This window comes from Myotis daubentonii, chromosome 1, assembly GCF_963259705.1.
Source record: "Myotis daubentonii chromosome 1, mMyoDau2.1, whole genome shotgun sequence".
NCBI lineage: Eukaryota > Metazoa > Chordata > Mammalia > Chiroptera > Vespertilionidae > Myotis > Myotis daubentonii.
In genome coordinates, this window is record NC_081840.1 from 185,983,147 (window position 1) to 186,006,791 (window position 23,645).

At 38.8% G+C, this 23,645-nt stretch overlaps 1 protein-coding gene across 1 annotated transcript; it reads right to left on the reverse strand.

Moving 5' to 3' along the window:
* Positions 1-1,259: 1,259 nt before the first annotated feature.
* On the reverse strand, positions 1,260-13,192 carry AREG (amphiregulin). The gene is made up of 6 exons (XM_059668526.1): positions 12,895-13,192; positions 11,614-11,844; positions 8,780-8,978; positions 7,701-7,856; positions 6,164-6,275; positions 1,260-3,842 (listed from the first exon to the last, which is right to left on the reverse strand). The coding sequence occupies exons 1-5, from the start codon at positions 12,953-12,955 to the stop codon at positions 6,182-6,184; spliced, it is 741 nt and encodes a 246-aa protein (XP_059524509.1). The 5' UTR covers positions 12,956-13,192; the 3' UTR covers positions 1,260-3,842; positions 6,164-6,181.
* Between the last annotated feature and the right edge of the window lie 10,453 nt (positions 13,193-23,645).

Here is a 23,645-nt window from a genome sequence, read left to right on the forward strand (position 1 = left end):
TGGGATCAGCATGACAGGGGGCAGCGTCCAAACCCCCTGATTGCCCTGCAGCTCTGTGTGTGACAGGGGGCGGGGCCCCAACCCCCTGAGCAGCCCTGCTCTGTGCCTGATAGGGGGGAGCTCCCCAACTCCCCCCCCCCACGGGCCCTGCTTTGTGTGTGATGGGGTAGAGCCATAACCTCCCCATCGGCCCTGCCCTGAGTGTGAGAGTGGCGGTGCCCCAACCCCCTGATGGGCCCTGCTCTGTGTGTGGTGGGGGCAGCGCCCCAACCCCCTGATTGGCCCTGCTCTGTGCGTGACAGGAGGTGGCGCCGCAACCTCCCCATCGACCCTGCCTTGAGTGTGACAGGGGGCGGTGCCCCAACACCCCAATTGGCCTTACCCTGAGCGTGACTGAGGGTGGCATCACAACCTCCCAATCTGCCCTGCTCTGTGCATGACGGGGCGGCGCCCCAACTCTCCAATCGGCCCTGCTCTGAGCCCGACCAGGGGCTGCACCTAGGGATTGGGCCTGCCCTCTGCCACCCGGGAGCAGGCCTAAGCCAGCAGGTCATTATCTCCCGAGGGGTCCCAGACTGTGAGAGGGCACAGGCCAGGCTGAGGGACCCCCCCCTCCTCCCCGAGTGCACAAATTTTTGTGCACCAGGCCTCTAGTTGATTAATAAAATTATATAGGTTTTAGGTGTACAATTCTATAACACATCATCTGTATGTGGATTGTGTGTTCACCACGTCAAGTCAAGTCTCCTTCCATTGCCATTTATCCCCTCTTTCCCCTTGTCTACCTCCCCCCACCCAGCCCCCTTTCCCTCTGGTAATTATTATACTGTTGTCTGTATTTCATAGTCAAGATAGGATGTCTGCTTTCACCACTCTTATTAAACATAGTACTGGAAGTCCTAGCCATAGCAATCAGACAATAAGAAGGAATAAAAGGCAATCAAATTGGAAAGGAAGAAATAAAACTCATTATTTGCAGATGACACAATGCTATATATAGAGAACCCTAAGGATTCCCCAAAAAACTACTAGAACTGACAAATTCAGTAATGTAGCAGGATACAAACTATATATCCAGAAATAGGTTGCATTTTTATACAGCAAAAATACACTATCAGAAAGGGAAACTAAGAAAATCCCATTTAAAATTGCATAAAAATATACCTTGGAATAAATTTAACCAAGGATGTAAAAGACCTGTACTTAGAAAATTATAAGATACTGAAGGAAGAAATTGAAGAAGATACAAATAAAAGGAAGCATATATCATGTTAATGGACATCATTAAAATGTCCATACTACCCAAGCAATCTATAGATTCAATGCAATTCCTATCAAGATAACAATGATGTATTTCACAGAACTAGAACAAATACTTGAAAAATTCAGATGGAACCACAAAAAACCTCACATAGCGACAGCAATCTTGAAAAAGAACAAAGTTGGAGGGATCACGCTACCTGATATCAAACTATATACTCCAAGGCCATAGTAATCAAAACAGCATGGTATTGGCATTGGCATAAAAAGACATACAGATCAATGGTAAATCAATATTTAACAAAATAGGAAGAACATACAATGGGGTAAAGATAGTTTATTCAATAAATGGTGTTGAAAATTGGATAGATATGTGCAAAAATATAAAATTAGGCCACCTTCTTACACCATATGCAATAACAAACTTAAAATGGATTAAAGACTTAAATGTAAGACTCAAAACCATAAAAATCCTAGAAAAAAAACATTGGTAGTAAAATCTCAGACATTTCTTGTAGCAATATTTTTTTCCTGATATGTCTCCTCAGTCAAGGAAAGATAAACAAATGGGACTACATCAAATGAAAAAGTTGTTGCACAACAAAATAACCATCAACAAAATGAAAAGACAACCCACTGAATGGGAGAACATATTCACCCATCATACATCTAGGGGTTAATATCAAAAATTTATAAAGAACTTATACAACACCAAAGGAAAACCAAATAATCCAATTTAAAAATGAATAGATTTTTCTCTGAAGAAAACATACAGATGGACAATAGATATATGAAAAGATGCTAAAACTGCAATGAGATATCACCTCACACTTGTCAGAATGGCTATCATCAATAAATCAACAAACAAGTGCTGGAGAAAAGGAAACACTTGTGCACTGTTGGTAGGAGTGCAGATTGGTGCAGCACTGTGGAAAACAGTATGGAGTTTCCTTTAAAAATTAAAAATGGAACTGCCTTATGACCCAGCAACTTCACTTCTGGGAATATAACCGAAGAAAACCAAAACACTGATTCGAAAGAATATATGCACCACTATGTTCATTGCAGCATTACTTATAATACCCAAGATTTGGAAACAGCCCAAGTGCCCATCAGTAGATAAGTGGATAAAAAAGCTGTGGTACATTTACACAGTGGAATACAACTTGGCCTGTACGAAGAAGGAAATTTGACTTTTTGCAACAGTATGGATGGACCTGGAGAGTATTATGCTAAGTGAAATAAGCCAGTCATAGAAAGACAAATAACATTGACTTCACTTAAATGAGAAATCTGATGAACAAAACAAACACATAAAGTGGAAACAGACTTAAAGGTACAGAAAACAGACTGACAGCTGTCAGAGGAGAGGGGTTTGGTGAAAAAGGTAAAGGAATTAAGCAAAAACAAAACAAAATCCCACACCCCATTCCTTTAAATCCGAAGGTCAGAAAGGGGAGCCTGGGCATGTAGTCATTTAAAACTCACGTGACAGTGTGCAGGTGAGGCTGGGTAGCAATCGGTTAGATGATCAATGGGCAAGAATTTCATAAGTTGTATGCTAGAGACAGATGGAAGAAGTACTGATGTTCAAGGCAGCTTTCATTCATGAAATTCTGTGTGATGATTGCTGGGATTATGCTTATTATTGGTTAATTTCCCCAAGATGCTCTCCACATATTTTAAAGATTGTTTTGTGTGCAGGTAACTTAGTTGAGCAGCCAGGAACCAGACTGTGAGTCATCCCATAACATTAATGTTCTTGAAAGACTACCCACCACAAATACACATGTATTTGTTTTAAAAGATGTAAGAAAATGTAGCAAGAGGAGGAAAGGGTGGTGTGGGTTATAGATGCTTTATACATCCATGCCATGATGTTAGGGAAAGAGTTTCAAATCTAAGTACTTTCTAGTTCTCTTGAAATGCCACATTTGTAATATTCAATCCTATTCATGTCACCTTATTTATGGTGATGATGATGATGAGCAGTAGATTTTCTCTCTTTTATATTATCAGTGTCTATGCAGTGTCATATGTTCATTTTAGAGGCTTTTATAATTACCAGGACTTGGAATAAACTCTACGTGAAATAAGAAAGCCAGTTTGAGACATTAGTATTTGTGGGAGAACTAAGTGGGAGAAAATAAGTTTATAATTTTCCCATGATGAATGCTTTCTAAGAAAAGGAATACGTTTTGAAGATGAACATAAACCAGTAAAAAAAAGAAAAAGGGAAGGAACTCCTTTTAAAACAATCACCTAAGTGTTATGAGAAAATACTCCAGTCTTACAATCTCAAAACTAACTCTCAACATTCAAACTCTCAATCTGTTTGATTAAAAAAGTTTATTGAGCTGTAAAATAAATACACTTCCATTAAATATTAAATAAATTATTTACAACCTGAAAAAATACTTTTTCTCTCCATGCATCTTTATATACAGATATAAGACTTGCATAAAAAGTGACAATTGAAAGTTTAAAACCATTAGAACAAGAATGTCCTGTTTTCTTATGATCCACTGAAAAGAGGAACCAACTCATCACTCCTGGTTGTGACTTGGCCGTGACTCCGATCCCTGTTCAAAAATAAAATAAAGTGTTAGAAAGAAGCTCAGTTCCAACACAGCTTTAAGAATATGTCAACGAAACAGAATTTCTGTCAACTTGTATTTCTAGGATGTCTTATGAAGAATGCCACAAGCGTTTCAGAGCCAAACTATCACACTGATTTGAACCCCTCTTTCACACCTCCTTTGGTTACATGTCTGCTTAGGTAGAAGGCTGCATATGCTTAAACCTGTTCCATCAAATTCTGCTTAATAAGAGGCAACAACAGTAACCAAATCTATGCAGTGGACATAGTTAAAAACAAAGGTTAAGTGGCTCAGTGTATTTATGTTATACAGTTAATTTAAGATAATTAGTAGCGAGAGCATAATAATAGTAGCTACCAGTTAATAGGCAGCCACTGTGTGCCAGCACAGCATATTCCTTTACCTAAAATCATCTGGGACCTGCTTGGGAGGGAGAGGAGGATAAAGGGGGGATAAATAGTGATGGAAGGAGACATGACTTGGGGTGGTAAACACACAATACAATATACAGACGATATATTATAGAATTGTACAACTGAAACCTATATATTTTTATTAACCAATGCCACCCTTAATGAATTCAATAAAAATAATAAAAAATTAAAAAAGAAATCTCAGTTGCACTAAAAAAGCAAAAATCCACCCTCATTCATGTTGGCAGTCTTAACATCAGCACATTAAGCCCTTACATTAATACGTTTTCATACAATAAAGACCTGAGTATAGCATTGGCATGGATAATTACCCATTTCTTGAGTTTACTGAGTTAGTTATGTAATAAGCTTGCAACATACCAATGTTAAATGTGGTATTTTCCCAAGCAAGCATCTAGAGTGTTAATTTAAAATGGAAATGCTGATTTAGTCAATATGGAATTTGGCTTAAGAATAAGCATATTTAATAAGCATCTCAAGTCATTCTTAAACTAATCAAAGGGGAAAATATCAATGGCTTAAGGATGGGGCCTCTTTCCTAAATGTCTGAGGAAACAGAGTTTCTTCTTCTGACTGATTTTAAGTGTGTCCTTGAGCTCCTTGCCTCCCTCTTCCTCTAGAAGTTTGCTTCATTAGTGTTCACTTTGTTACCTATCAAATATCCCTCTCCATACTTTCTTACCTTCTTCCTACCAACATGCTCAACTCATCTTTTTTACAAAAAAATTAAAAATAAAAACTGCAACATATACTCTAACCAAGCTCTCACAAATCTGCACCCCCTTCACCCTTCCTACTCTGTTCCTTTGAAAGGATATTCAACCTGCTGTCTCCACCTCACATTTGTAATGCAAGCACGCCGACTTCGGCTCTCCGTCATGTGAGCTCCATCTATCATTTCAACCTACTCTCCCCCAACATGCTTTTGAACTAGGCTATTTGTCACAAGTTTCCAAATGACCTCGTGCATCTTACAGCATTAATCTTCCTCTTCTTTCATAATTGCTTGTCCCAATCTCATCAGTCCTTTAAGGCTTACTCCAATGCCACCCGATATATCCATTCTCTCATGCTCTGTAAATGCATCCTACTGGATTCCTTCTACCCCTTCATTGGAAACTCCTCATATCCTATTGGTTCCTTTCTTTTTTAAAAAAATTAATTTATTGGAGTGACATTGGTAAAGAAGATTATATAGGTTTCAAGTGTACATTTCTATGATACATCATCTGTATATTGCATTGTGTGCCCACCACCCAAAGTCAAGGCTTCTGTCACCATATAATTGATCTCCTTTACCTTTCACTCCCCCTCCACCTTCCTTCCCACTGGAAACCATCATGCCATTGTGTGCATCTATAAGTTTTTATTTTTCTCATTTGTTCATTTACTGCTTTCAGTTTTATATCCCACATGAGTGGAATCATATGGTTCTTGGCTTTTTCTGTCTTACTTAGCTAGCTTACTATGATATTCTCAGGATCCAAAGAAGATGTGGTCATACTACTCAGCCATAAGAAAAGATGAAATATGGTCCTTTGCAACAACATTGGTTCCTTTCTCATGACACACATTTTGCTTCACCTAGTATTCTGTTTCCTAACCCAATTTTCTGTCTACTAAACATTAAGTTTATTGAGAAGAGCATCTATGTTTCCCTCATGTTTATATCCCTTATAATACTAAGGACAGAGCCCTTTCTCAATATTGAACTCCTCCTCATGTTTAAAGAATAGCACTTTAAATGTAGCCAATGTTCACAGTGTATCCATAATTAAGAACACTTACTTTCCTCATTTTTCTTAATAGATGCTATATCTTTTTCAAAATTATATTATGTGATCTAATGGTCTCTTTTAAAATACAAACCTGTAATATCATCTTCATTTATGCTATGATGTGTGCATTTCCATTTTCTTGTCGAAGTTTCTTTTGTTCTTCAGCTTCTCCTTCATATTCCCTGAAATATCGCTTTCGAAGCCTTTAGAGAACAAAATATTCTACTGTCATCAAAGTTTTATTTATCATATATTAACTGGAGTTTTCATGAGTATAGGGAATTCCTTTTTGTGCATCCTTTATAGACCATTATACATTATACCCTACACCAAACCAAACCAACATGATAAAGTTTTTTTCATGTTTTCCATAGGATTATTAAATATTTCAACTTGAATAATTACAGGTTTAAATAATTACTTCAAAACATCTTTAATTGGCAACTTTTTTTTTCTTTCTCTCCTATGTCAAATAATAATGGTTTGTCTGAGGGTATCTTTCCTAAACACATCTGCATATCTAGCTTGAGGTACTAACAGATCAACATCATTTCTAGGGTGTGCAAAACAAATTTAAACCACAGATCAAACTTTATGTGCACCATAAAACAGTGTTCCTTTTTTATGTGCCATTTTATCATTATCTGATCCGCATTTAAAATAATAGTAAACAATGCCAGAGATAACCCCTTGTTTCCTGAATGGCAAGAGTGGTGGATCATGTACACAATCTAGTTGTTAAAGTAATTTACCAAGACCTAAAATTAGAATAATGAGCCTATTGCTTTTCCCAAGCTCTAGTAGCACATGAGTCATCATAGAGCCATTCACACCCTCCCCCAGCTTCCTTAATTCACTGACTTCTGTTTGACAATGCCATTTTGACATACCCACCAGTGTCTACAAGCCGGAACAGTCTAGTTCTAGCATTCATTGGTCATGAAGTGAAGTATGTGATCTGTTACTGTGAGCACAGAGAGGATATTGCAGGAGCGAAACAAGTAATAGAATTGTCCCTGCTTCCTACGCCATACCATACCTCCATATGGAGGAAATGTTGTGTGTTTTTAATAATTGAGTTCCCATATTGCATTTGACCATAACAAAATAGGCATAAGCTCTAAGTAAATTAGGATCATGCTATACAATTCCTAATTTGGAATTTTGCATTCTAATAAAAGCAGACATATCTTTTCTGGGCTCCTGTTTTGAAGCTCTCTGTGATTTTTAGTATCAAAGCAGTATCTCTGACAACCTACTTTGAACCAGGCCTTAGATTCCGGGAGGCTAGCTTAAGCTTAAGATACTCATAGTAGATACCAACACTCTGAAACTTGAAAGTAGTCATGAGTAGAAATACAACATGAAACAAAACCATCAATTTTCAAGTTCAAAAAATGTCTAGATTTTGTGGAAAAGGCCTTTACATATTAAGTTTCTGTGGTGGTCAAAGTAACATAAATTTGGACCATACTGTGATCTTTGTCAATGGAGTATAAAGATATGACCAAAGATCACATGCCACCAATAGAATAATTTATTTGAAATATGATAGTATGTTATAATAAAAATATTGAAATTAACCTGGCATGATTTCATGAGAAATGTTTAAGTTATGCCATACTTACTGGATTATAATAACAGCAGCAACAACAGCGAAGGTCACAGCTGAGACAAAGGCAGTTATGACTGCTAACGTAATTTTTGATAAGTCACCATCAACCATGCTGTGAGTCTTCATGGATTTTTCCCCACACCGTTCACCAGAGTAATCCTGATGACATCTGTAAACAACCCACATTTCAAAATTATAATCTCTAAAAACATTTTATATATTTTAGGCTTACTTTCCAGGTTACAGCCATTTAATTCTAATATTTAAAAAATAAAGCACGCCTTATTTGTATTTCAAATTCTAAGACATACAGTGCATTCGAGCCAAAGTTCTGTTCGTAAAAGAACAAGTTGAGATTAGTTTGGGTGTTATTCTAGGAAGACACACCTTTTCATTCTTTGTGCCCCTTTTATGACCAGCTGATGAGTTCAGTGATTTGTTATGCAGCTAAAACATTTCACTATCATTTCATGTACTAGCAGCTTTTGGGGGGAAGGAGGATAGAACAACATTATGTGAAAAGTATCTTTAGGTCATTTTTTACAAAGAGGTTTTGTAAAACCTATGTTGTAAAATGATGGTTTGTACCAGGGGTCAGTCAACTACAGCCCATGGGTCAAATCTGGCCATTTGTCAGGGTTTTTAAAGTGCACAAGCCAAAAATTTTTTTTTACATTTTAATTGATTTTTCGAGTGAGGAATGGAGAGGGAGAGAAAGAGAAAGAGAGAGAGAAACATCAATGTGAAAGAGAAACATTGACTAGCCACCTCCTGCATGCCCCTACCAGGGATCTAGACTGCAACCAGGGCATGTACCCTGACCCAGAATCTGTCGACCTTTCGGTGCACAGGAGGATGCCCAACCAACAGAGCCACACCTCTCAGGGCTTCCCAGTTACTTTTTAATTTGTTGTATAAGTACATACATAATCTTGACCCAGGAAGTCTAAAATATTTACTGTCTGGTTCCTTAAGAAAAGGTTTGCAGACTCTTGGTTTGTACATTGGAAATATGAAAATGGTTTTCTGCAGCTGGAAGTTTCAGACATGGTGTTAGAAATACAGAATTCTACATAATTTTGGAAAACTTACTTGCATGATACTGTTTTCAGATTCTCTATATAGTTGCATTCTCCATGAATGCAGAAATTTTGAAATTTTGTATCACATGGATTTTTCTTTTTGTTTTTTCGATTTTTTCTATTTTTCGGTCCTTTTTTCTTTCTTTTGGGTTTGTCTGTAGTATTTTCACTTTCTGTTTTGTTTTCCTTGGGTTTAACTACCTGTTCAACTAAAAAAAAAAAAAAAAAAAAAGATTTATTGACAAGAGTCTCTCTTCATTTTGAATATCATTTTGGAGACATGATAGAAAGAAATCCTAATAGTGAGAGCTCATGGGAATAACCAGCATATTTGTCTCATTATTTAACACAATTCATACACAATAATAGGGCAAAGAGAATACACGCATCGTGTGGCACTTATAAATCTGAACCCCTTTGTTATTTATTCACTTAGAAACATATTTTGAATTTATATGTATCATTATTATCATTTTTGATGATATGGGTTCCCTGTCCAAGAAAACCCATAAAATATTTTAAACAGTTTTCAAATTTCTAGTAAATACCAAGTTCTTGGTATTTAAATTAATTAGATTAAATTAAACTCAAATAACAGTGAAATGTATTGCGACCCAGATGATATAAAGGCGAACCCTGAAGTTGAGCGAAGATAAATAAATGGCCCTGGGACAGGCGGCTTGCAAATGGTGGTGCTGGGACTTTACAGCCTGTCATTTCCCCACTCCATAATGTTTTCTCTTGGAAAAGGTCAATGTCATTTAATGTCATAAAGTGGGACATGGGCATATTTGTGGCTTTTATTTATCCATATGGGTCTAGTGCTCACTATCATAATTGGGAATTAGTGTGCATTGCCTGAGGGTGGGAAAACCTGAAGCTTATACATTAGAGATCATCCGTTTTCTCCAACTCCCAGCTTACAATGGACTATAATTAATCGATACCTTCCAGGGGGTTCATTTCTGTGGTCAATCAATTTGAAAAAATAAAGAGTCTAGATATATTTGTTCTTGATGCTTCAGAGACTCATCTTAACTCCCAGATCCACAGAAATGTTTTTTTTCATTGTCATAGTTATGCAGGGTATACTTTCCCTACATGTTAAATATAGAAAGGAGGAGTTTTCATGTTAGAGCTGTGCATTTTGTAGTATTAATCCCTGAATAGACTTATCTGACCAAATATTGAGCAAAGCTCAATGACAAGAGGCAATGATCATAATGTCAATGTCATAATCCCATTAGTCATAATGGTCCTACAGTATCCACTAAATGGAAAACATTAGAAACATAGGGAAGGGTATCAAGATAGAACCTTGTGATTAAAGAAACAACAAATAAATATTATAAATATTTCAGCAGATTATTACAACAACATTAAGAATAGTCAAATTGGGAGCTATGTTTAATAGGTAGCTATTCAATTTTTATACTGAAACTTTCCTCTGATATTAAAACAGTGCCACAAGTTAGAATAAGTCCTCTTATAGGTACATTGTAAATGGCTATTATTGCATTTTACCAGACATATTACAAAGTTTAGACAGAGGCAAATAGTTGCTATTCTGAATAACCCCTTGGATTTAATAGCCTTTCAAAGGAGTTAAACCAACATTTTCACTCTTATCACACAATGTACTGCAATTTTAACCACTAGCCATTTTCACTACTAACAATTTGACCTTTTGAAATGTTAACAACTGGAAACATCTTTAAGAGAACAGTTTCTAGAATCTTAATGGTCTAATATAATTTCTCCAAAAGTAAGAATTATAAATGGACCTCTTCCCACCATACATCGAAGAACAAGTTCCGAAGCAAGGGAATAAAGTGGAGTGTTCACTAAAGCTTTTCCCACCTGTCACTTAAGCAGGTCACTGTCCCTATGGTGTCACCTGTCCTCCCTCACCAGTTCTGGGATCCAGACAGAGAGGGAGAAGTCCAGGAAGCTAATGTTAGTAGAGAAGGGGCCTCATGTCCTGCCTCACAGTGGATGTTACTAGGATATTCAGATCTGATTTACTGATGACCTTGTCTGTCCTTGAACTCTGAAGTAATATGAGGGTAATGAACAATCTTTACCTCCTACTTAGATACTCTCATTTTAAGTAAATGTTATTTTCTAAAGCCAACAGACAAAGCGAATAAAATTATGACTCACTAGTATTGAGCAGACAAATGGGATTTGTAGTTAAATTGTGATTTTAGTGATGTAAAATCCATGCATATCTGTTCCTTAATATTTCCAGAAGATGCTATTATAATTACATATTATAATTACCTGTTCAACACCTAGTGCTTAAGGCTGAAGTCCAATTGCTCCTTTCCCTCTGTTCCCTTGTGCTAGAATGTACTTCTTTAGGGAAGAGTGATGGTGGGAGAGGGAACAGAAGCTGAGATACAGAGGAGACAGAACTAGCAGGTGTCTATGTCTATCTCTCAGAATAGGGTGTGTAAGGCACAGTGGGAAAGAGCATAGTATCTGGAATCAGATTGGAGTTCTCATTCTGGCTCATCTGCTTACTGGCTAATGGAACCTTGAGCAGAACCCTGAACCTTTTCAAGCTTCAATGACCACATCTGTGAAACGTTATTTCCTATTCATAGAGTTGTTGTGAAGATTAGACTTAATAGACATAAACATTAGAGATCTTGACATATAGGATGTGCCCTCATATAGCTCTTTCCACTTCAGTTTGTGGGCTTACCTAGCAGGCTATGCAACAACCACACATACCATAAAGCCACTGGAAGATTCAGGGAGCGGCTTTTCTTTGGAATTCGCTTTGCTCATACAAGCACACACTGCATAGAATTCATTTTCGCCTTATCCTCTACTCACCTCTGACTGAATCATCTATGATATAGCCAGATATTTGCCTCTCAATATCATACTCTTCTGCATAGTCATAGTCGCTCCCCGAGGACAGTTCACTATCAGAAGGCTCCTCACTCACAAGGGAAACCTCACTTCTTGAGGTGACTTCAAATTCATCAGCACTGTAGTCCCCAGAAAAGGGTTCCCCTTTTCCAGAGTAGGTGTCATTGCCGGCCGATCCAGCAGCATAATGGGCTGTGGGAGAAAGAACAAGGGAAGAAAAGGTAAAGCAGAGTGTCTTCCTCGCCAGTCAGCTGCGTTCAGGAGAAATGTTTATCTTCTGATATCAAAGCAGTTATTGCATATGTGCTATTGCGATTGCGTCACTCATGAAAGCAACTCCACGTTTTGCCAACAAGCAAACTCAGCTGTTCCAATTACAGAGCTCCTTTCATCGAGGTTTTCTTTTCCACGGAGAGTCTACATTAATTTCCACATCAAAAAAATAATACTGCCAAGTAGGCAAATTAATCTAACACACATAATTACTTAACAGGTATTGTCTAAATATTCCCATCTCTTCACATACCAAATGCATTGGTGGCTAGAATGCCACCTGCCCCATGATACCTAGAACCCTAGACAGGGTCTAGATACAAGTATCAGATTTCCTTCACACGTGCTCACATTTTCAAAAGCCCATGTACATAAAATGCAAAAAGGAACATAAAAGGTAGTCAATAATGATTCTTCGTGTCAGTTTTATTATTGTTGTTCTTGATTGAGAAAAAAAACAACACCTGGGAACTAGGTAAGGTACCCCAACTTTAGCCTTTAGACTTCAAGAAAACACTGGTGCTTTGAACTTCAACCTGGGACGATACGAGGTCCTCTAAGAAAGCAAAAAACAAATCGCTAGACAGAATTTAGACGAGACGCCTGGGTCCAGGGCTTAGAACTCTGAGAACTGCAGAGATCACGTCACCTCTCTGGACTTCGCCTGGTTTCTCTATCTAAAGCGGAGGCTGCGGATCACAGGATCTCTCAGGTCTCCTCCGGCTGAACTTAGAGTACAGGACGGAGTCTCCCGCACCGCTTCCTGGCCTGGAATGGGGGACACCTGCTTGCTTTTCTCTTCCTCCCAGGGGGCAACCCCGGGGAGTAAACTACTGTGAGTACCTCCCGCGGGAGAGTTGGGAGCCCAAAACGCATTTTTTTTAGAGGAGTTGCCGCAAAACTCCAGAGGCGAGCGCTTTGCGGGCAGTGGGAGCAGCGCTGGGCGGATCAGAGCCGGGATGTCCTCACCTGAGCCCAGGATCAGCAGCGACAGCACCACGGGCGCCCGCGGCAGCAGCGGGGCTCTCATTGGTCCCTCGGCGCGGCGGCGGCGCGGTCTCTGGGCAACCGGATCGGGAGCTGCGGCTGGAGGAGGAGGGGGTGGAAGACCCGGGGGAAACCCGGAGTGAGCGGCTGTGCTCGCCGGCCCGGCCGGGCTCGGGGCGCCGCACGCTGCGCGGGGAGCTCGCCTCGGGTTCTCCGGGATCCGACTCGGGTGCTGGCTCGAGGTGTGCGAATTTACCGGAGGCGCGGCGCTCACCTGCGGCTTTATAGGGCGGGCGGGACTCCGGCATCGCCCGTGACATGACGTCAAGGCCACCGCCGTGGGTGGAGGCGGCCGCCGCCCCAGAAGAGGTTACTACCCCAAAACCACACACGGATGGAGGCACCCCGCCTACCTCGAGCATAGAAAGCCGCTGGGAGGAAATGGAAATGAAACCCCGAGCCGCAAACAGAAAGAACATCAGATTCAGATTTGAGGGCGGGAGTGGAGGCTGTGACCTAGTATCTGACAAAGTCCCAATTTCTCCAACTCTCTGAGAAACCTCCGTGTATACTTCGGTTGGTTTTAATATTACAACAGGTAGGGATTCATTGGAACAGAAGATGTAAAAGACCGAGTGACTTAATGATAGCCCAGTGTCTTTAACAAGGATAAATGAAATTCAATAAATGACCAGAGAGCGCGCACCTCCTTATATCTCAACCAAGGGCCCTTTCCCACCCACCACTATGAAATGGCCACAATTTCAACCACCACCCTTCCCATATCTTTTGGTGGCCCAGGGCACTCATCAAAATTGATATTAACCGTTTATTACCGACAAACTATACACTTGAAATATTAAACCGTCTCAACAACCTTGCTGGGTAAAGTATTATCTCCCTATTTTACAAGGAGGACAAGTGCCAGCTTTTCAAAGCCAGGAGGCCTTTACACAGCAGGCCATGGCAGAAGCCAGATAAATTTAAATTCACATTCAGCTGACTCTAAAATCTTTCTACTCTGATAAAGGAATGTAGACTAAACTGATCTTTAAAAAGAGAGTTTCTGGAGAGAACACTTAGCACAAAGGAATAATCTCTATTGGTAGCATATTGGCATATGGATGAAGGGTGGTGCCCAAGACTATACCCAGAGCTGCTTAATTTGACTCACCGTGATGTAGACACAACCCCAAAACTGGATTTTCCTTGACTTGAGAGAAAAAAGCACTGTTCTAAGTGTTTCCATGTCCTGAAGATGCATATCTCTTCCCCATCCTTCCAGTAAAGCAGGCTTTCTAGCAATGTGGTCACAGAGCATGCGTCCTAATTCTGAGAAACTTTTCAAATGCTACTTTTTAATGGCATATCATACTGAGTAGGCTAAATAATACATTTAGCAGAATATTGTCATGACTCATGCCTTCTCTCATATTCAACATTTATTGAGAGCATATTTTGTGAAATCCACTTGTTTTTTATGCGGGGGGTGGAGGGTGGGGAGTAGGGTTGGGGAAGGCAGTACAGAGGAAGATGAAATGATGACCAGCTCCCTGCTGTCCAGTGCAGTGTGCTGTGGGCCGGATTGAAGAGTAATCCTGTTACATCAGATGATAAGGATTCAGAGTGCAATGGAAAACAGTTCAATTTTGCCCATGCGTATCAAGGGGAAGCTTTGTAGAAAGAGGGAGAGTACGCTCAATAGTTTTCCCAGCAGAAAATTTAAATGGAAGGACTACCTGGTGACAAGGTGTGACTGAGAAGTGAAAATAAGACTAGAAAGATGGCACCACCCAGCCGAGGGTAAAGCAGGGGCCTGCACTGTCACCCTTTTTGGCAGATGAGATTCAGAACCTGCCCACAATTTCAAAAGATGGTGGAGATTTTGTTTAGACTTCAGGCCATGAGCCTACACTTTTGCACCTTTCTGCTCTGCTAGATGTCCATTTCTTTTTAATTCTGTTCTTCCTCCTTTCTTGTGCTTTCTTCTTATGGAGGTCAAAGCAAGTTGTACATGTATGTCATAAATGTTTTACTTTGAAGTGAAAGTTGGCTCTTCACATTACAATTGGAAATTTAGAGGCTGATAATTTACATTTGTGTGGAACATAACAAAGCATCATAGGGCCACAATGGCTAGTGCTTAGTATGACCTTTAGATTCAATCCAATTGAATTTTCATATAGAAATTCTACCACATACTAAGTTACTTAATTTTTGAAAGACTTAGATTCTTCATCTGAAAATAGGAATAAAAATATCTATCTGCTGCTAAGTAGATCAAATGAGATAAGATACATAAACAAGTAGCATAGATCCTAGCATTTGGTGAGTACTCAGGAAATGGTAACTATTATTACTAACCATGATATTAATCACATTAAAGAATTAAGAAACTCTTATAAATGGAACTACTCACAGAGCAAGTGAAATAATCTCCTTCAGTATTTTCAAGCCATGCACTTTGTACCTACTTCACATTAAGACTAACCATTTTGAACACTTTATGTGCATCACAGGGTAACTTAGAGCATCATAATCGAATCACAATGGCATTACTGCTTGATGACTCCTGGCATTCTGGAATATATGCATGAGAAGGAAACCAACCCCATGTAAGTGTGAGACTCTTTACATTCTGCATATTAAGCTCAGACAAAGAGGAACAATTTCAATAAATTAAGTAGCAAAGCAATTCTTCTTTATCCTCGTGAGGTAAAGGGCAGTCCTAAAGGCAAATGCTACTACCCAGCCACTCATTTTGGTGCCTAGTGTCTGGATCCTGATAATATTTTATACATATAGTGGAAACAAACTCACTTTGACTATGCCAAAAGGTGTGCTACATAACCAAAGTATAATGATGTGTTTGTTCATATAATTAATCATAAGTTTTTATGAATAGTGCTGGTGTCTGAGTATTAATTACATCATGACCCTTTTTATGAGTAAATGCATGAACCCCCAAACTAAATTAAGAAATTTTCTAATGTATAAGTAATGTTTCCTATATTATAAGTAAATGCGTTAGCTCTGTTTAGACGTCTATAATTTTTGACTTTTTCACCTTAGAATTTATCCATGCTAAAGAATATATGATTTATAGTTCCTTCATAAAGAGGTTTACATGAACTTGATTGTTGGGTACCTTGCCATACTAGTAAAATAAAATTATTTGATCTTTATAGCCTTAACATGATTGGCTTTTGAAGACCAACGACTAAGCAGATGGGGCTGAAGGTGGTGGATGGTTTGATAGGATGGAAACACACAAAAATGAATCGTCTGGGTAGTTCATTTACTCATCAAGTGTATTTGGAGAACTAGATACTCTTCTAGACATTAGGTCCTTGTTTTTAAGGATCTTAAATTCTATTAAGGGGATACACATAATAAACAAGGCGCAACACATAAAATAATTTTCAGTAGTAAGAAGTGCTAGAAAAGAAATAAAATATGAGCCCTAGCTGGTTTGGCTCAGTGGATAGAGCATTGGCCTGTGGACTGAAGGATACCGGGTTCGATTACCAGGGCACATGCCTGCGTTGCAGACTCCATCCCCAGTAGGGGCTATGCAGTAGGTAGTAGATCAATGATTCTCTCTCATCATTGATGTTTCTATCTCTCTTCCCCTCTTCCCTCCTCTTGGAAATAAATAAAAAATATATTTTAAAAAGAAATAAAATATGAGATATAGAGAACTTGGGATGATGGTGAAAGTTAATAAAAATAAGTACAAGATAGTTCCTACACTTAAGTAATTCCCAGGATAAACAGATGGCAGGATAAAACAGAGGATTTTCCTACTGAACAGTAATGACAGTGTGGAAGAGCAGAGATATACATAGACAGGAATGAAGGTAGAGATAGTGAAGAATGAGGGATGCTAAACAGACAGAAGCCTTGAATTGGTCCTCAACAATGTGGAGGAATTTAGATTATGGAATTCCTTTCACTAATTGTTTCTCAAATACTTCTGTTAGCACGACTAGACAAGAGCTCTCTTTAGCTTACTGAAGGAATGCAAACTGATCGAATCACCTGAGAAACTTTTCAAAATGTTCACTCTATTCTTCTCACTGGATTCAGTAGGTTTGGTATGGGGTCCAGCTATATATATTTTTTAAACTTTCAAGAAAATTCTGATTGTACCTCTGATTAAAATTTTCTCCAGTAAGGGATGCAAAGATGAAAAAAGTCAAGGCATGTTCAGAGATATTATAAACTGGTGGGACTGTACATTCATATAGATGGAAGTTCTGTTGGAAATGTGAAAGATGGAAAAATGAATTTCAGCGCAAAGCATGTGAGTTAGTGTGTTGCACACACTTATTTTACCTCTAAGAAACTCATGTTACAAATGGACTTAAATGCTATTTCTTTAAGTAGGGAACTACTTTAGTGTACTAACAAGATGTCTGGGGGGAAAAGTCACTTTTTACTAAGTCCTTCAGGAACCAATTTGTTGCATAAATGGAATCAGAACTACACTGAATTAATATTGAAGCTCCCTAACTGCATTCTGCAGGAGAGACCAGGAAACAGGATGTCTGCAACCATCAGACACTAAAATAGGAAGCATGTCAAATTTTAGTATGCTATTAATTCTTCATAAATTTAGGATTTCAGGATAAGATTTGGCATTTTAATATTTCAGAAAAATTATATACTGAAGTTAGATGGTTGAAGTAGAATCCTATGAAAGGTTTTTACTACTTGTAGTAATTAAATAATTATATCCTTGATTTTTAAATTATGTCCAGGCAACCTTTTATATGCATTTAACCTTTCTTTAATGCATTTCTACTTTCCTTATTGTTTTTGCATTTTATTTTACATTTCATCACTCCAGTTATCACATATTCAAATATTGTATGATGACCACTTGCTGAGTTGCTGAAATTTTAAGTAACTCTTGTTACCTAAAAATGGATATCATATGCATTCCTCTAAGAATTATATGAGTTCTGTTATGAGTTTAGTGTCTAAACATTCATGCATTTTTAGCCAAGCTAGGATTATATATAGATTTTGTTGTTTTTCCCCATGAGCACAACAGGCTTTTATTTCCAAGTTCAGTGACAGTAACAGTGTTTTAAATATCATTAGTGAAGAAATTACTAATTTTTTGTAGAGACCACTCCTGTACAGTCTGTCATATGCAGAGACAGGTTAAACCAGAAAGAAACTGTTAGGCCAGTAGGGCAATGCAATCCTTAACGCCATTTTGTAAGCTTCCCACCACTGGAGACTGAAAGGTCAGGAAACACTCACTGAACACCAGGAATCAGACCACATAAGGAATGGAAACTGTCCTGAAGTCACCTGAATGATCACACACCTGCATTCCATCCCTATCCCAAACCCACCAGTTCTGCCCCCAAACCCACTGATGACAAGTTTCCCACCAATGATGGCATATAGGATGAAACTCCGGCTCCTGGGTGCTGCCATCATTGACCCAATGTCCCCTTGGCTGGGTGCTCTGCAGCCCTTCCCTTTGGGTATCCCTTCCCCTAGTCTATCTAATAAAGAGGTGCTATGCAAATTGACCATCGCTCCAACACACAAGATGGTCACCCCCACATGGCCATAAGATGGCCAGCAGGAGAGGGCAGTTAGGGCCACCAGGCCTGCAGGGGAGGGAAGTTGGGAGTGACTGGGCCAGCAGAGGAGGCCAGTTGGGGATGACCGGGCCTGTAGGAGAGGGCAGTTGGGGATGACCAGGCCTGCTGGAGAGGGCAGTTGGGGATGACTGGGCTTGCAGGAGAGGGCAGTTGGGGCAACCAGGCCTGTAGGGGAGGGCAGTTGGGGGCTATCGGGCTGGCAGTGGAGGGCAGTTGGGGGCAATTGGGCCAGTAGGGGAGGGCAGTTGGGGGTTATCAGGCCGGCAGAGGAGCAGTTAAGCGTCGATCAGGCTGGCAGGAAAGTGGTTAGGGGTGATCAGGCTGGCAGGCAGAGGCAGTTAGGGACAATCAGGCAGGCAGGCAGGCAAGCAATAGGATGCCAGCAGTCCTGGATTGTGAGAGGGGTCCCAGATTGGAGAGGGTGCAGGCTGGGCTGAGGGACACCCCCCCCCCCCCCCGTGCATGAATTTCATGCACCAGGCCTCTAGTCGCTAAATAAATTCAATGTTTCTTTAGCTACTGTTTGAGATAGCTATTTAGCCTACCCATGCACACCATCCACTTTAACCTTTCAGAAACTAGTCTTTATATGTCACATACTTCCCAAACCTTCCTGAATGTATGAGCTGAAATTTCATGGCCAGAATAAGAGAAAGTATTTGTTAGTTAATATGGGAAAAAAATAGACACATGTAGATCTCATAGAGAATTGAAAATATAGTTATAAATTTTATAAACATTGTATGTCTCTCAGCATTCTTCCTAAAATGCATTGATTTGTCTTAATCTTGGATTTATTTGCTCCCAAGTGAATTGGCCATTTGCAGAATATTTAATTTCACTCTTAGATAATTTTTCTTCCACTGGAATCTCAAAACTCATTAATTTTGGTCACTTCTCAAGAAAAATATTTTTAAAATTTATTTTTCAATTATAGTTGACATACTTCAATATGGTGAGCAACATAGGGATTAGACATCTATATATCTTATAAAGTGATAACCCCAAAAAGTAAAATTACACCTTTGGAAAAGTCAAGCAGCTTGCATTTTTACAAGTTCTTTTACTGCCAGAGAGAAGACTATAACAACTTGTACAAATTCTGTGTTAAATTTTTTGTTTCTAAATCTGCCTAAGTCAATGAATTGAATATATGTCTATACTAATTTATAAAATATGCTTTATTTTTATTTTCCTTACAGTGATATTGCAATCTGTACAAAATGACTAGTTTCAACAGGATTTTCCTGGGAAAAACTGAAAGTGTATCTCTATTTCTACTCATATATTTGGGATATACCACAGACACACACACAAGAATAAGAAAAAATAGTATAAGAACAAGTCTACATTTTTAAAGAATCCATTATTTTTAAGATTAGAACAATAAAAAGGAGAAAAAGTATATAGATGTGCATTTATTAACATTCTACAAATATGTTACCTATTAAACAGTTTTAAAAACTGCATATAGTATGAAACTTTTAATAATATATTTGCAAATATTTATTTACATATATAAATATGCATATACATATTTACAAGCACAGAAACATTTTGAAAGCATATATAAAAATGTTGATAATGTTTACCTTTGGTTGAGGATCTCTGTACAAAGATCGTGTGTTACATCTATTTTTTTTTCTTTTAGTTAAAAATCCAATCTAGGAAAAAAGATGATTTCTCAAGCGAACTGATGACATCATTTTTTAATGCTTGAATTTTTTTTATTTTCATTAACCTAGAGTTAATATACAGTATTTAATAGTTTTAGGTGTACAATATAGTTAACATTTACATATGTAACAAAGTGGTCACCGTGAAGTCTAGTAATCTTCTGACACTACACAGGGATATTTATGATGTTATTGACTAAAATTTCCTAAGCTATACATTACATCTTCATGACTTACTGATTTGTAACTGGAAATTTGTATCTTTTATTTCCTTTTACCTTTTTTTGCTCTTCACTCTACTCCCTTCCCCTCTGGCAATCATCAATTTATTCTCTATGACTATGAATATGTTTCTGTTTTGTTTTTACCTTTTGTTTTGGTTTTTAGATTCCACATATAAATGAAATCATACAATATTTATCTTTTTCTGTCTGACTTATTCACTTAACATAGAACCTTCTAGATCCATTAGTTGTTGCTAATGACAAGGTTTCATTCTTTATGGATGAGTAATATTCCATTGTATATATGTGCCACATCTTCTTTTGATGTGATGTTATTGCCTAAATTTCAAATTCATCTTGCTTCAAGATTGTGGTTATTGAAAATAACATTGGAATGAACATAGGGGTGTATATATTTTCAAATTAGTGTTTTTAGATTCTCATATACCTAGATGTGTGGGTCGTATGGCATATGGTAGTTCTATTTTTAATTTTTGGAGGAAACTCTATACTGTTTTCTTTAGTGGCCGCACCAATTTGAAAGCTCACCAACAGTGCACAAGGGTTCTTTTTTATGCTTTTTATAATCAAATACATCTGTTTTGCCAATGAGGATGTCAATTTTAAAAGAAAATGATGACTTAAGTTGTCTGCTTTTCCAGACCTTTTGTACTCTTGTACAATTTCCCTCACATCTGTGCTCGCCTTTACCATGTGGTGTAGTGAGGAATAGAGTGAGGTGATTAAGTCTGTAGCATCTGAGATTGAAACTACTGGATTTTCATACAGCTCTTCCCCTTACCAACCGGAGTAAATTATTAAATGTTTTGTGGCTCTAGTTTTCTCATCTTTAGAAAAAAAAGATAATGATAATAACAGTATCTAAATCAGGGGGTCCTGGTGAGGTGTAAATGTGATAATGCATACAACACTTGGAACAATATTTGGTTTCATAATTATTCAAAACTAGAGGCCTTGTGCACAAATTTGTGCACCAGTGGGGTTCCTCAGCCTGGCCTGCAGGATTGGGATGAAACCAGCTCTCCAACATCCCCTGAGGGGTCCCGGGTTGTGAGAGGGTGCAGGCCAGGCCAAGGGACCCCACCAGTGCAAGATTGGGGGGCCGGGAAGAGACACAGGAGGTTGGCCAGCTGGGGAGGAACTGTGGGAGGGCTCCAGGGCATGTCTGGCCTGTCTCGTTCAGTGCCCATCTGCAGGACCCCAGCAGCAAGCTAACCTACCAGTCATAGTGTCTGTCCCCTGGTGGTTAGTGCATATCACAGTGAGCAGTTGAGCAGCCTTAGCATATCATTAGCACATTACGCTTTGATTGGTTGACTGGACAACCGGACACTTAGCATATTAGGCTTTTATTATGTAGGATATTTCTATTATTAATATTGAGAGCAATGAAGAGAGTACTAGGGATGCCAATGGAAAATTTTCTAATGAATATTTATGGCCAGGGAGGAGTAAAATTCTTTTAACTGATTTCCTAATTTGAGAGCCTCTGTTTATTGTGACACATAGCCTGTAAAATTCAAAACTTTTTAGAATGATGAAAACCACAGAATGAGACCTGTTATCTAGGTCTTGTTTCAAATAGCTTGTACTGCTGATTCAAGAGATAAGACATTTCCAGAGCATTGCTTGTTCTTAAACATCTAAACCATTAATTTTTTTTTCCTTTTCTCACTTTACCTTAGCTGTGTAATATTTTCTTATCTTGTGATGTCATTGTACCAAAATTTCCTATAGAATCAGGCCATTTTTGCCGTAAATACGTTGCTTGTGAAATTTCATTTCACTACAAACTAACCCAACTGATATAAAAGTAAAAGGGAAAGCTATTTTTTTAGTACTAACTACCATATCAATAATTTGTCATAGATTCTACTCAACATCCAGTCTTTCTCTTTCCTTAATAACAGAACCTTGATATTATTCAGACTGGAAATATACCCAAATAAAATATAGCATTCCCAGGGTTCCTCAAAGATATTGCTGACCATGTGTCTAAGCTTTGCCAGTGAGGTCCAGTGAATTTAAACAGATGTGATGTGTAGAATTTCCTGGGTGTCTTTCTGAAGGGAGCAGATGAAGGTGGGGACCACACTGTTACAGTGCTTCTCCCTTTACTCCTTTCCAGGTGCCTGAAATATGGACCCTTGGCTGCTTCTGTAGAAATCACACTGGGCCTAACCCTGTGCCAGAATGGTGGAAGAGAAAGACAAGAAGAGCCCGGATCTCTGTACACCAGCCCTGGGCTCTTTACCTTCAGACTTCTTTCACATGTGAGAGAAAAACTTCTATCTTGTTTAAGTCAGTGTTGTTTTAGGTTTTCTGATATAAATCATTTACCTGAGCCCAGTACTGAATGATTTGGTAATCAGACACTAGATTGTATTCATTACACTATTCCTTTCTATGTCAATGTCCTCCAGCCAAAAACCACCAGGAACACAGTTGACACATTGCACTGTTGGGAGCCATGGCATAAGCAACTCCATCTTAGAAGTAAAAGTCTCTAGTTCCCATTTACTAGAAACTACAAGTCTCTAGTTCCCATTTACTAGAAACCACGTGTGTCCTGCGGTTTGGCCAGCAATTAAGAATAACAATTAAGAATAACCGTCACACAGCTGCCACTTGCTGATAGGCTATTACCATAAGCTTCGCTACCCGCCCCCGCCCCTGGAACAGTATATATTCTGCCGCTGTAAAAATAAAATTTGAGGCTTGATCAGAACTTTGTCTTGCCTCCATTTCTCCGCGTCTCCTATCCTCTCATTCCCTACAAGAATCGTCACGGTACCCACGTTGCATGCCCCGCGGGTCGGGGCATTGCACTGAGGGAGAAATCACACTCTAGCGAACTATGAATGTCTCAGTGTAGTGTTAGAAAGGACACAGGGGATTTGGGCTTGTGTTAGGTGATTTAGGTGAGGGTTGAAGGAACAACATTTTGGATTGGATGCTATCAGGAATCAGGCAGAATTCAATGAGAATCTTAATAAATCTTCTAAAACAGGAGAGAGCCTAAAGCCATAATTGTTAAAGAATTAGCAGTCACCATAATAGTTGGTATGGGAGGGCATTTAGTCACTGTTGTACCTTGGACAAAGCTCATGCTTTGTCTGTGTTCAGACATGATTATAAAATGGATTTTCGCCATAATCCATCATGGCCATGCAGTGGTCTTATTC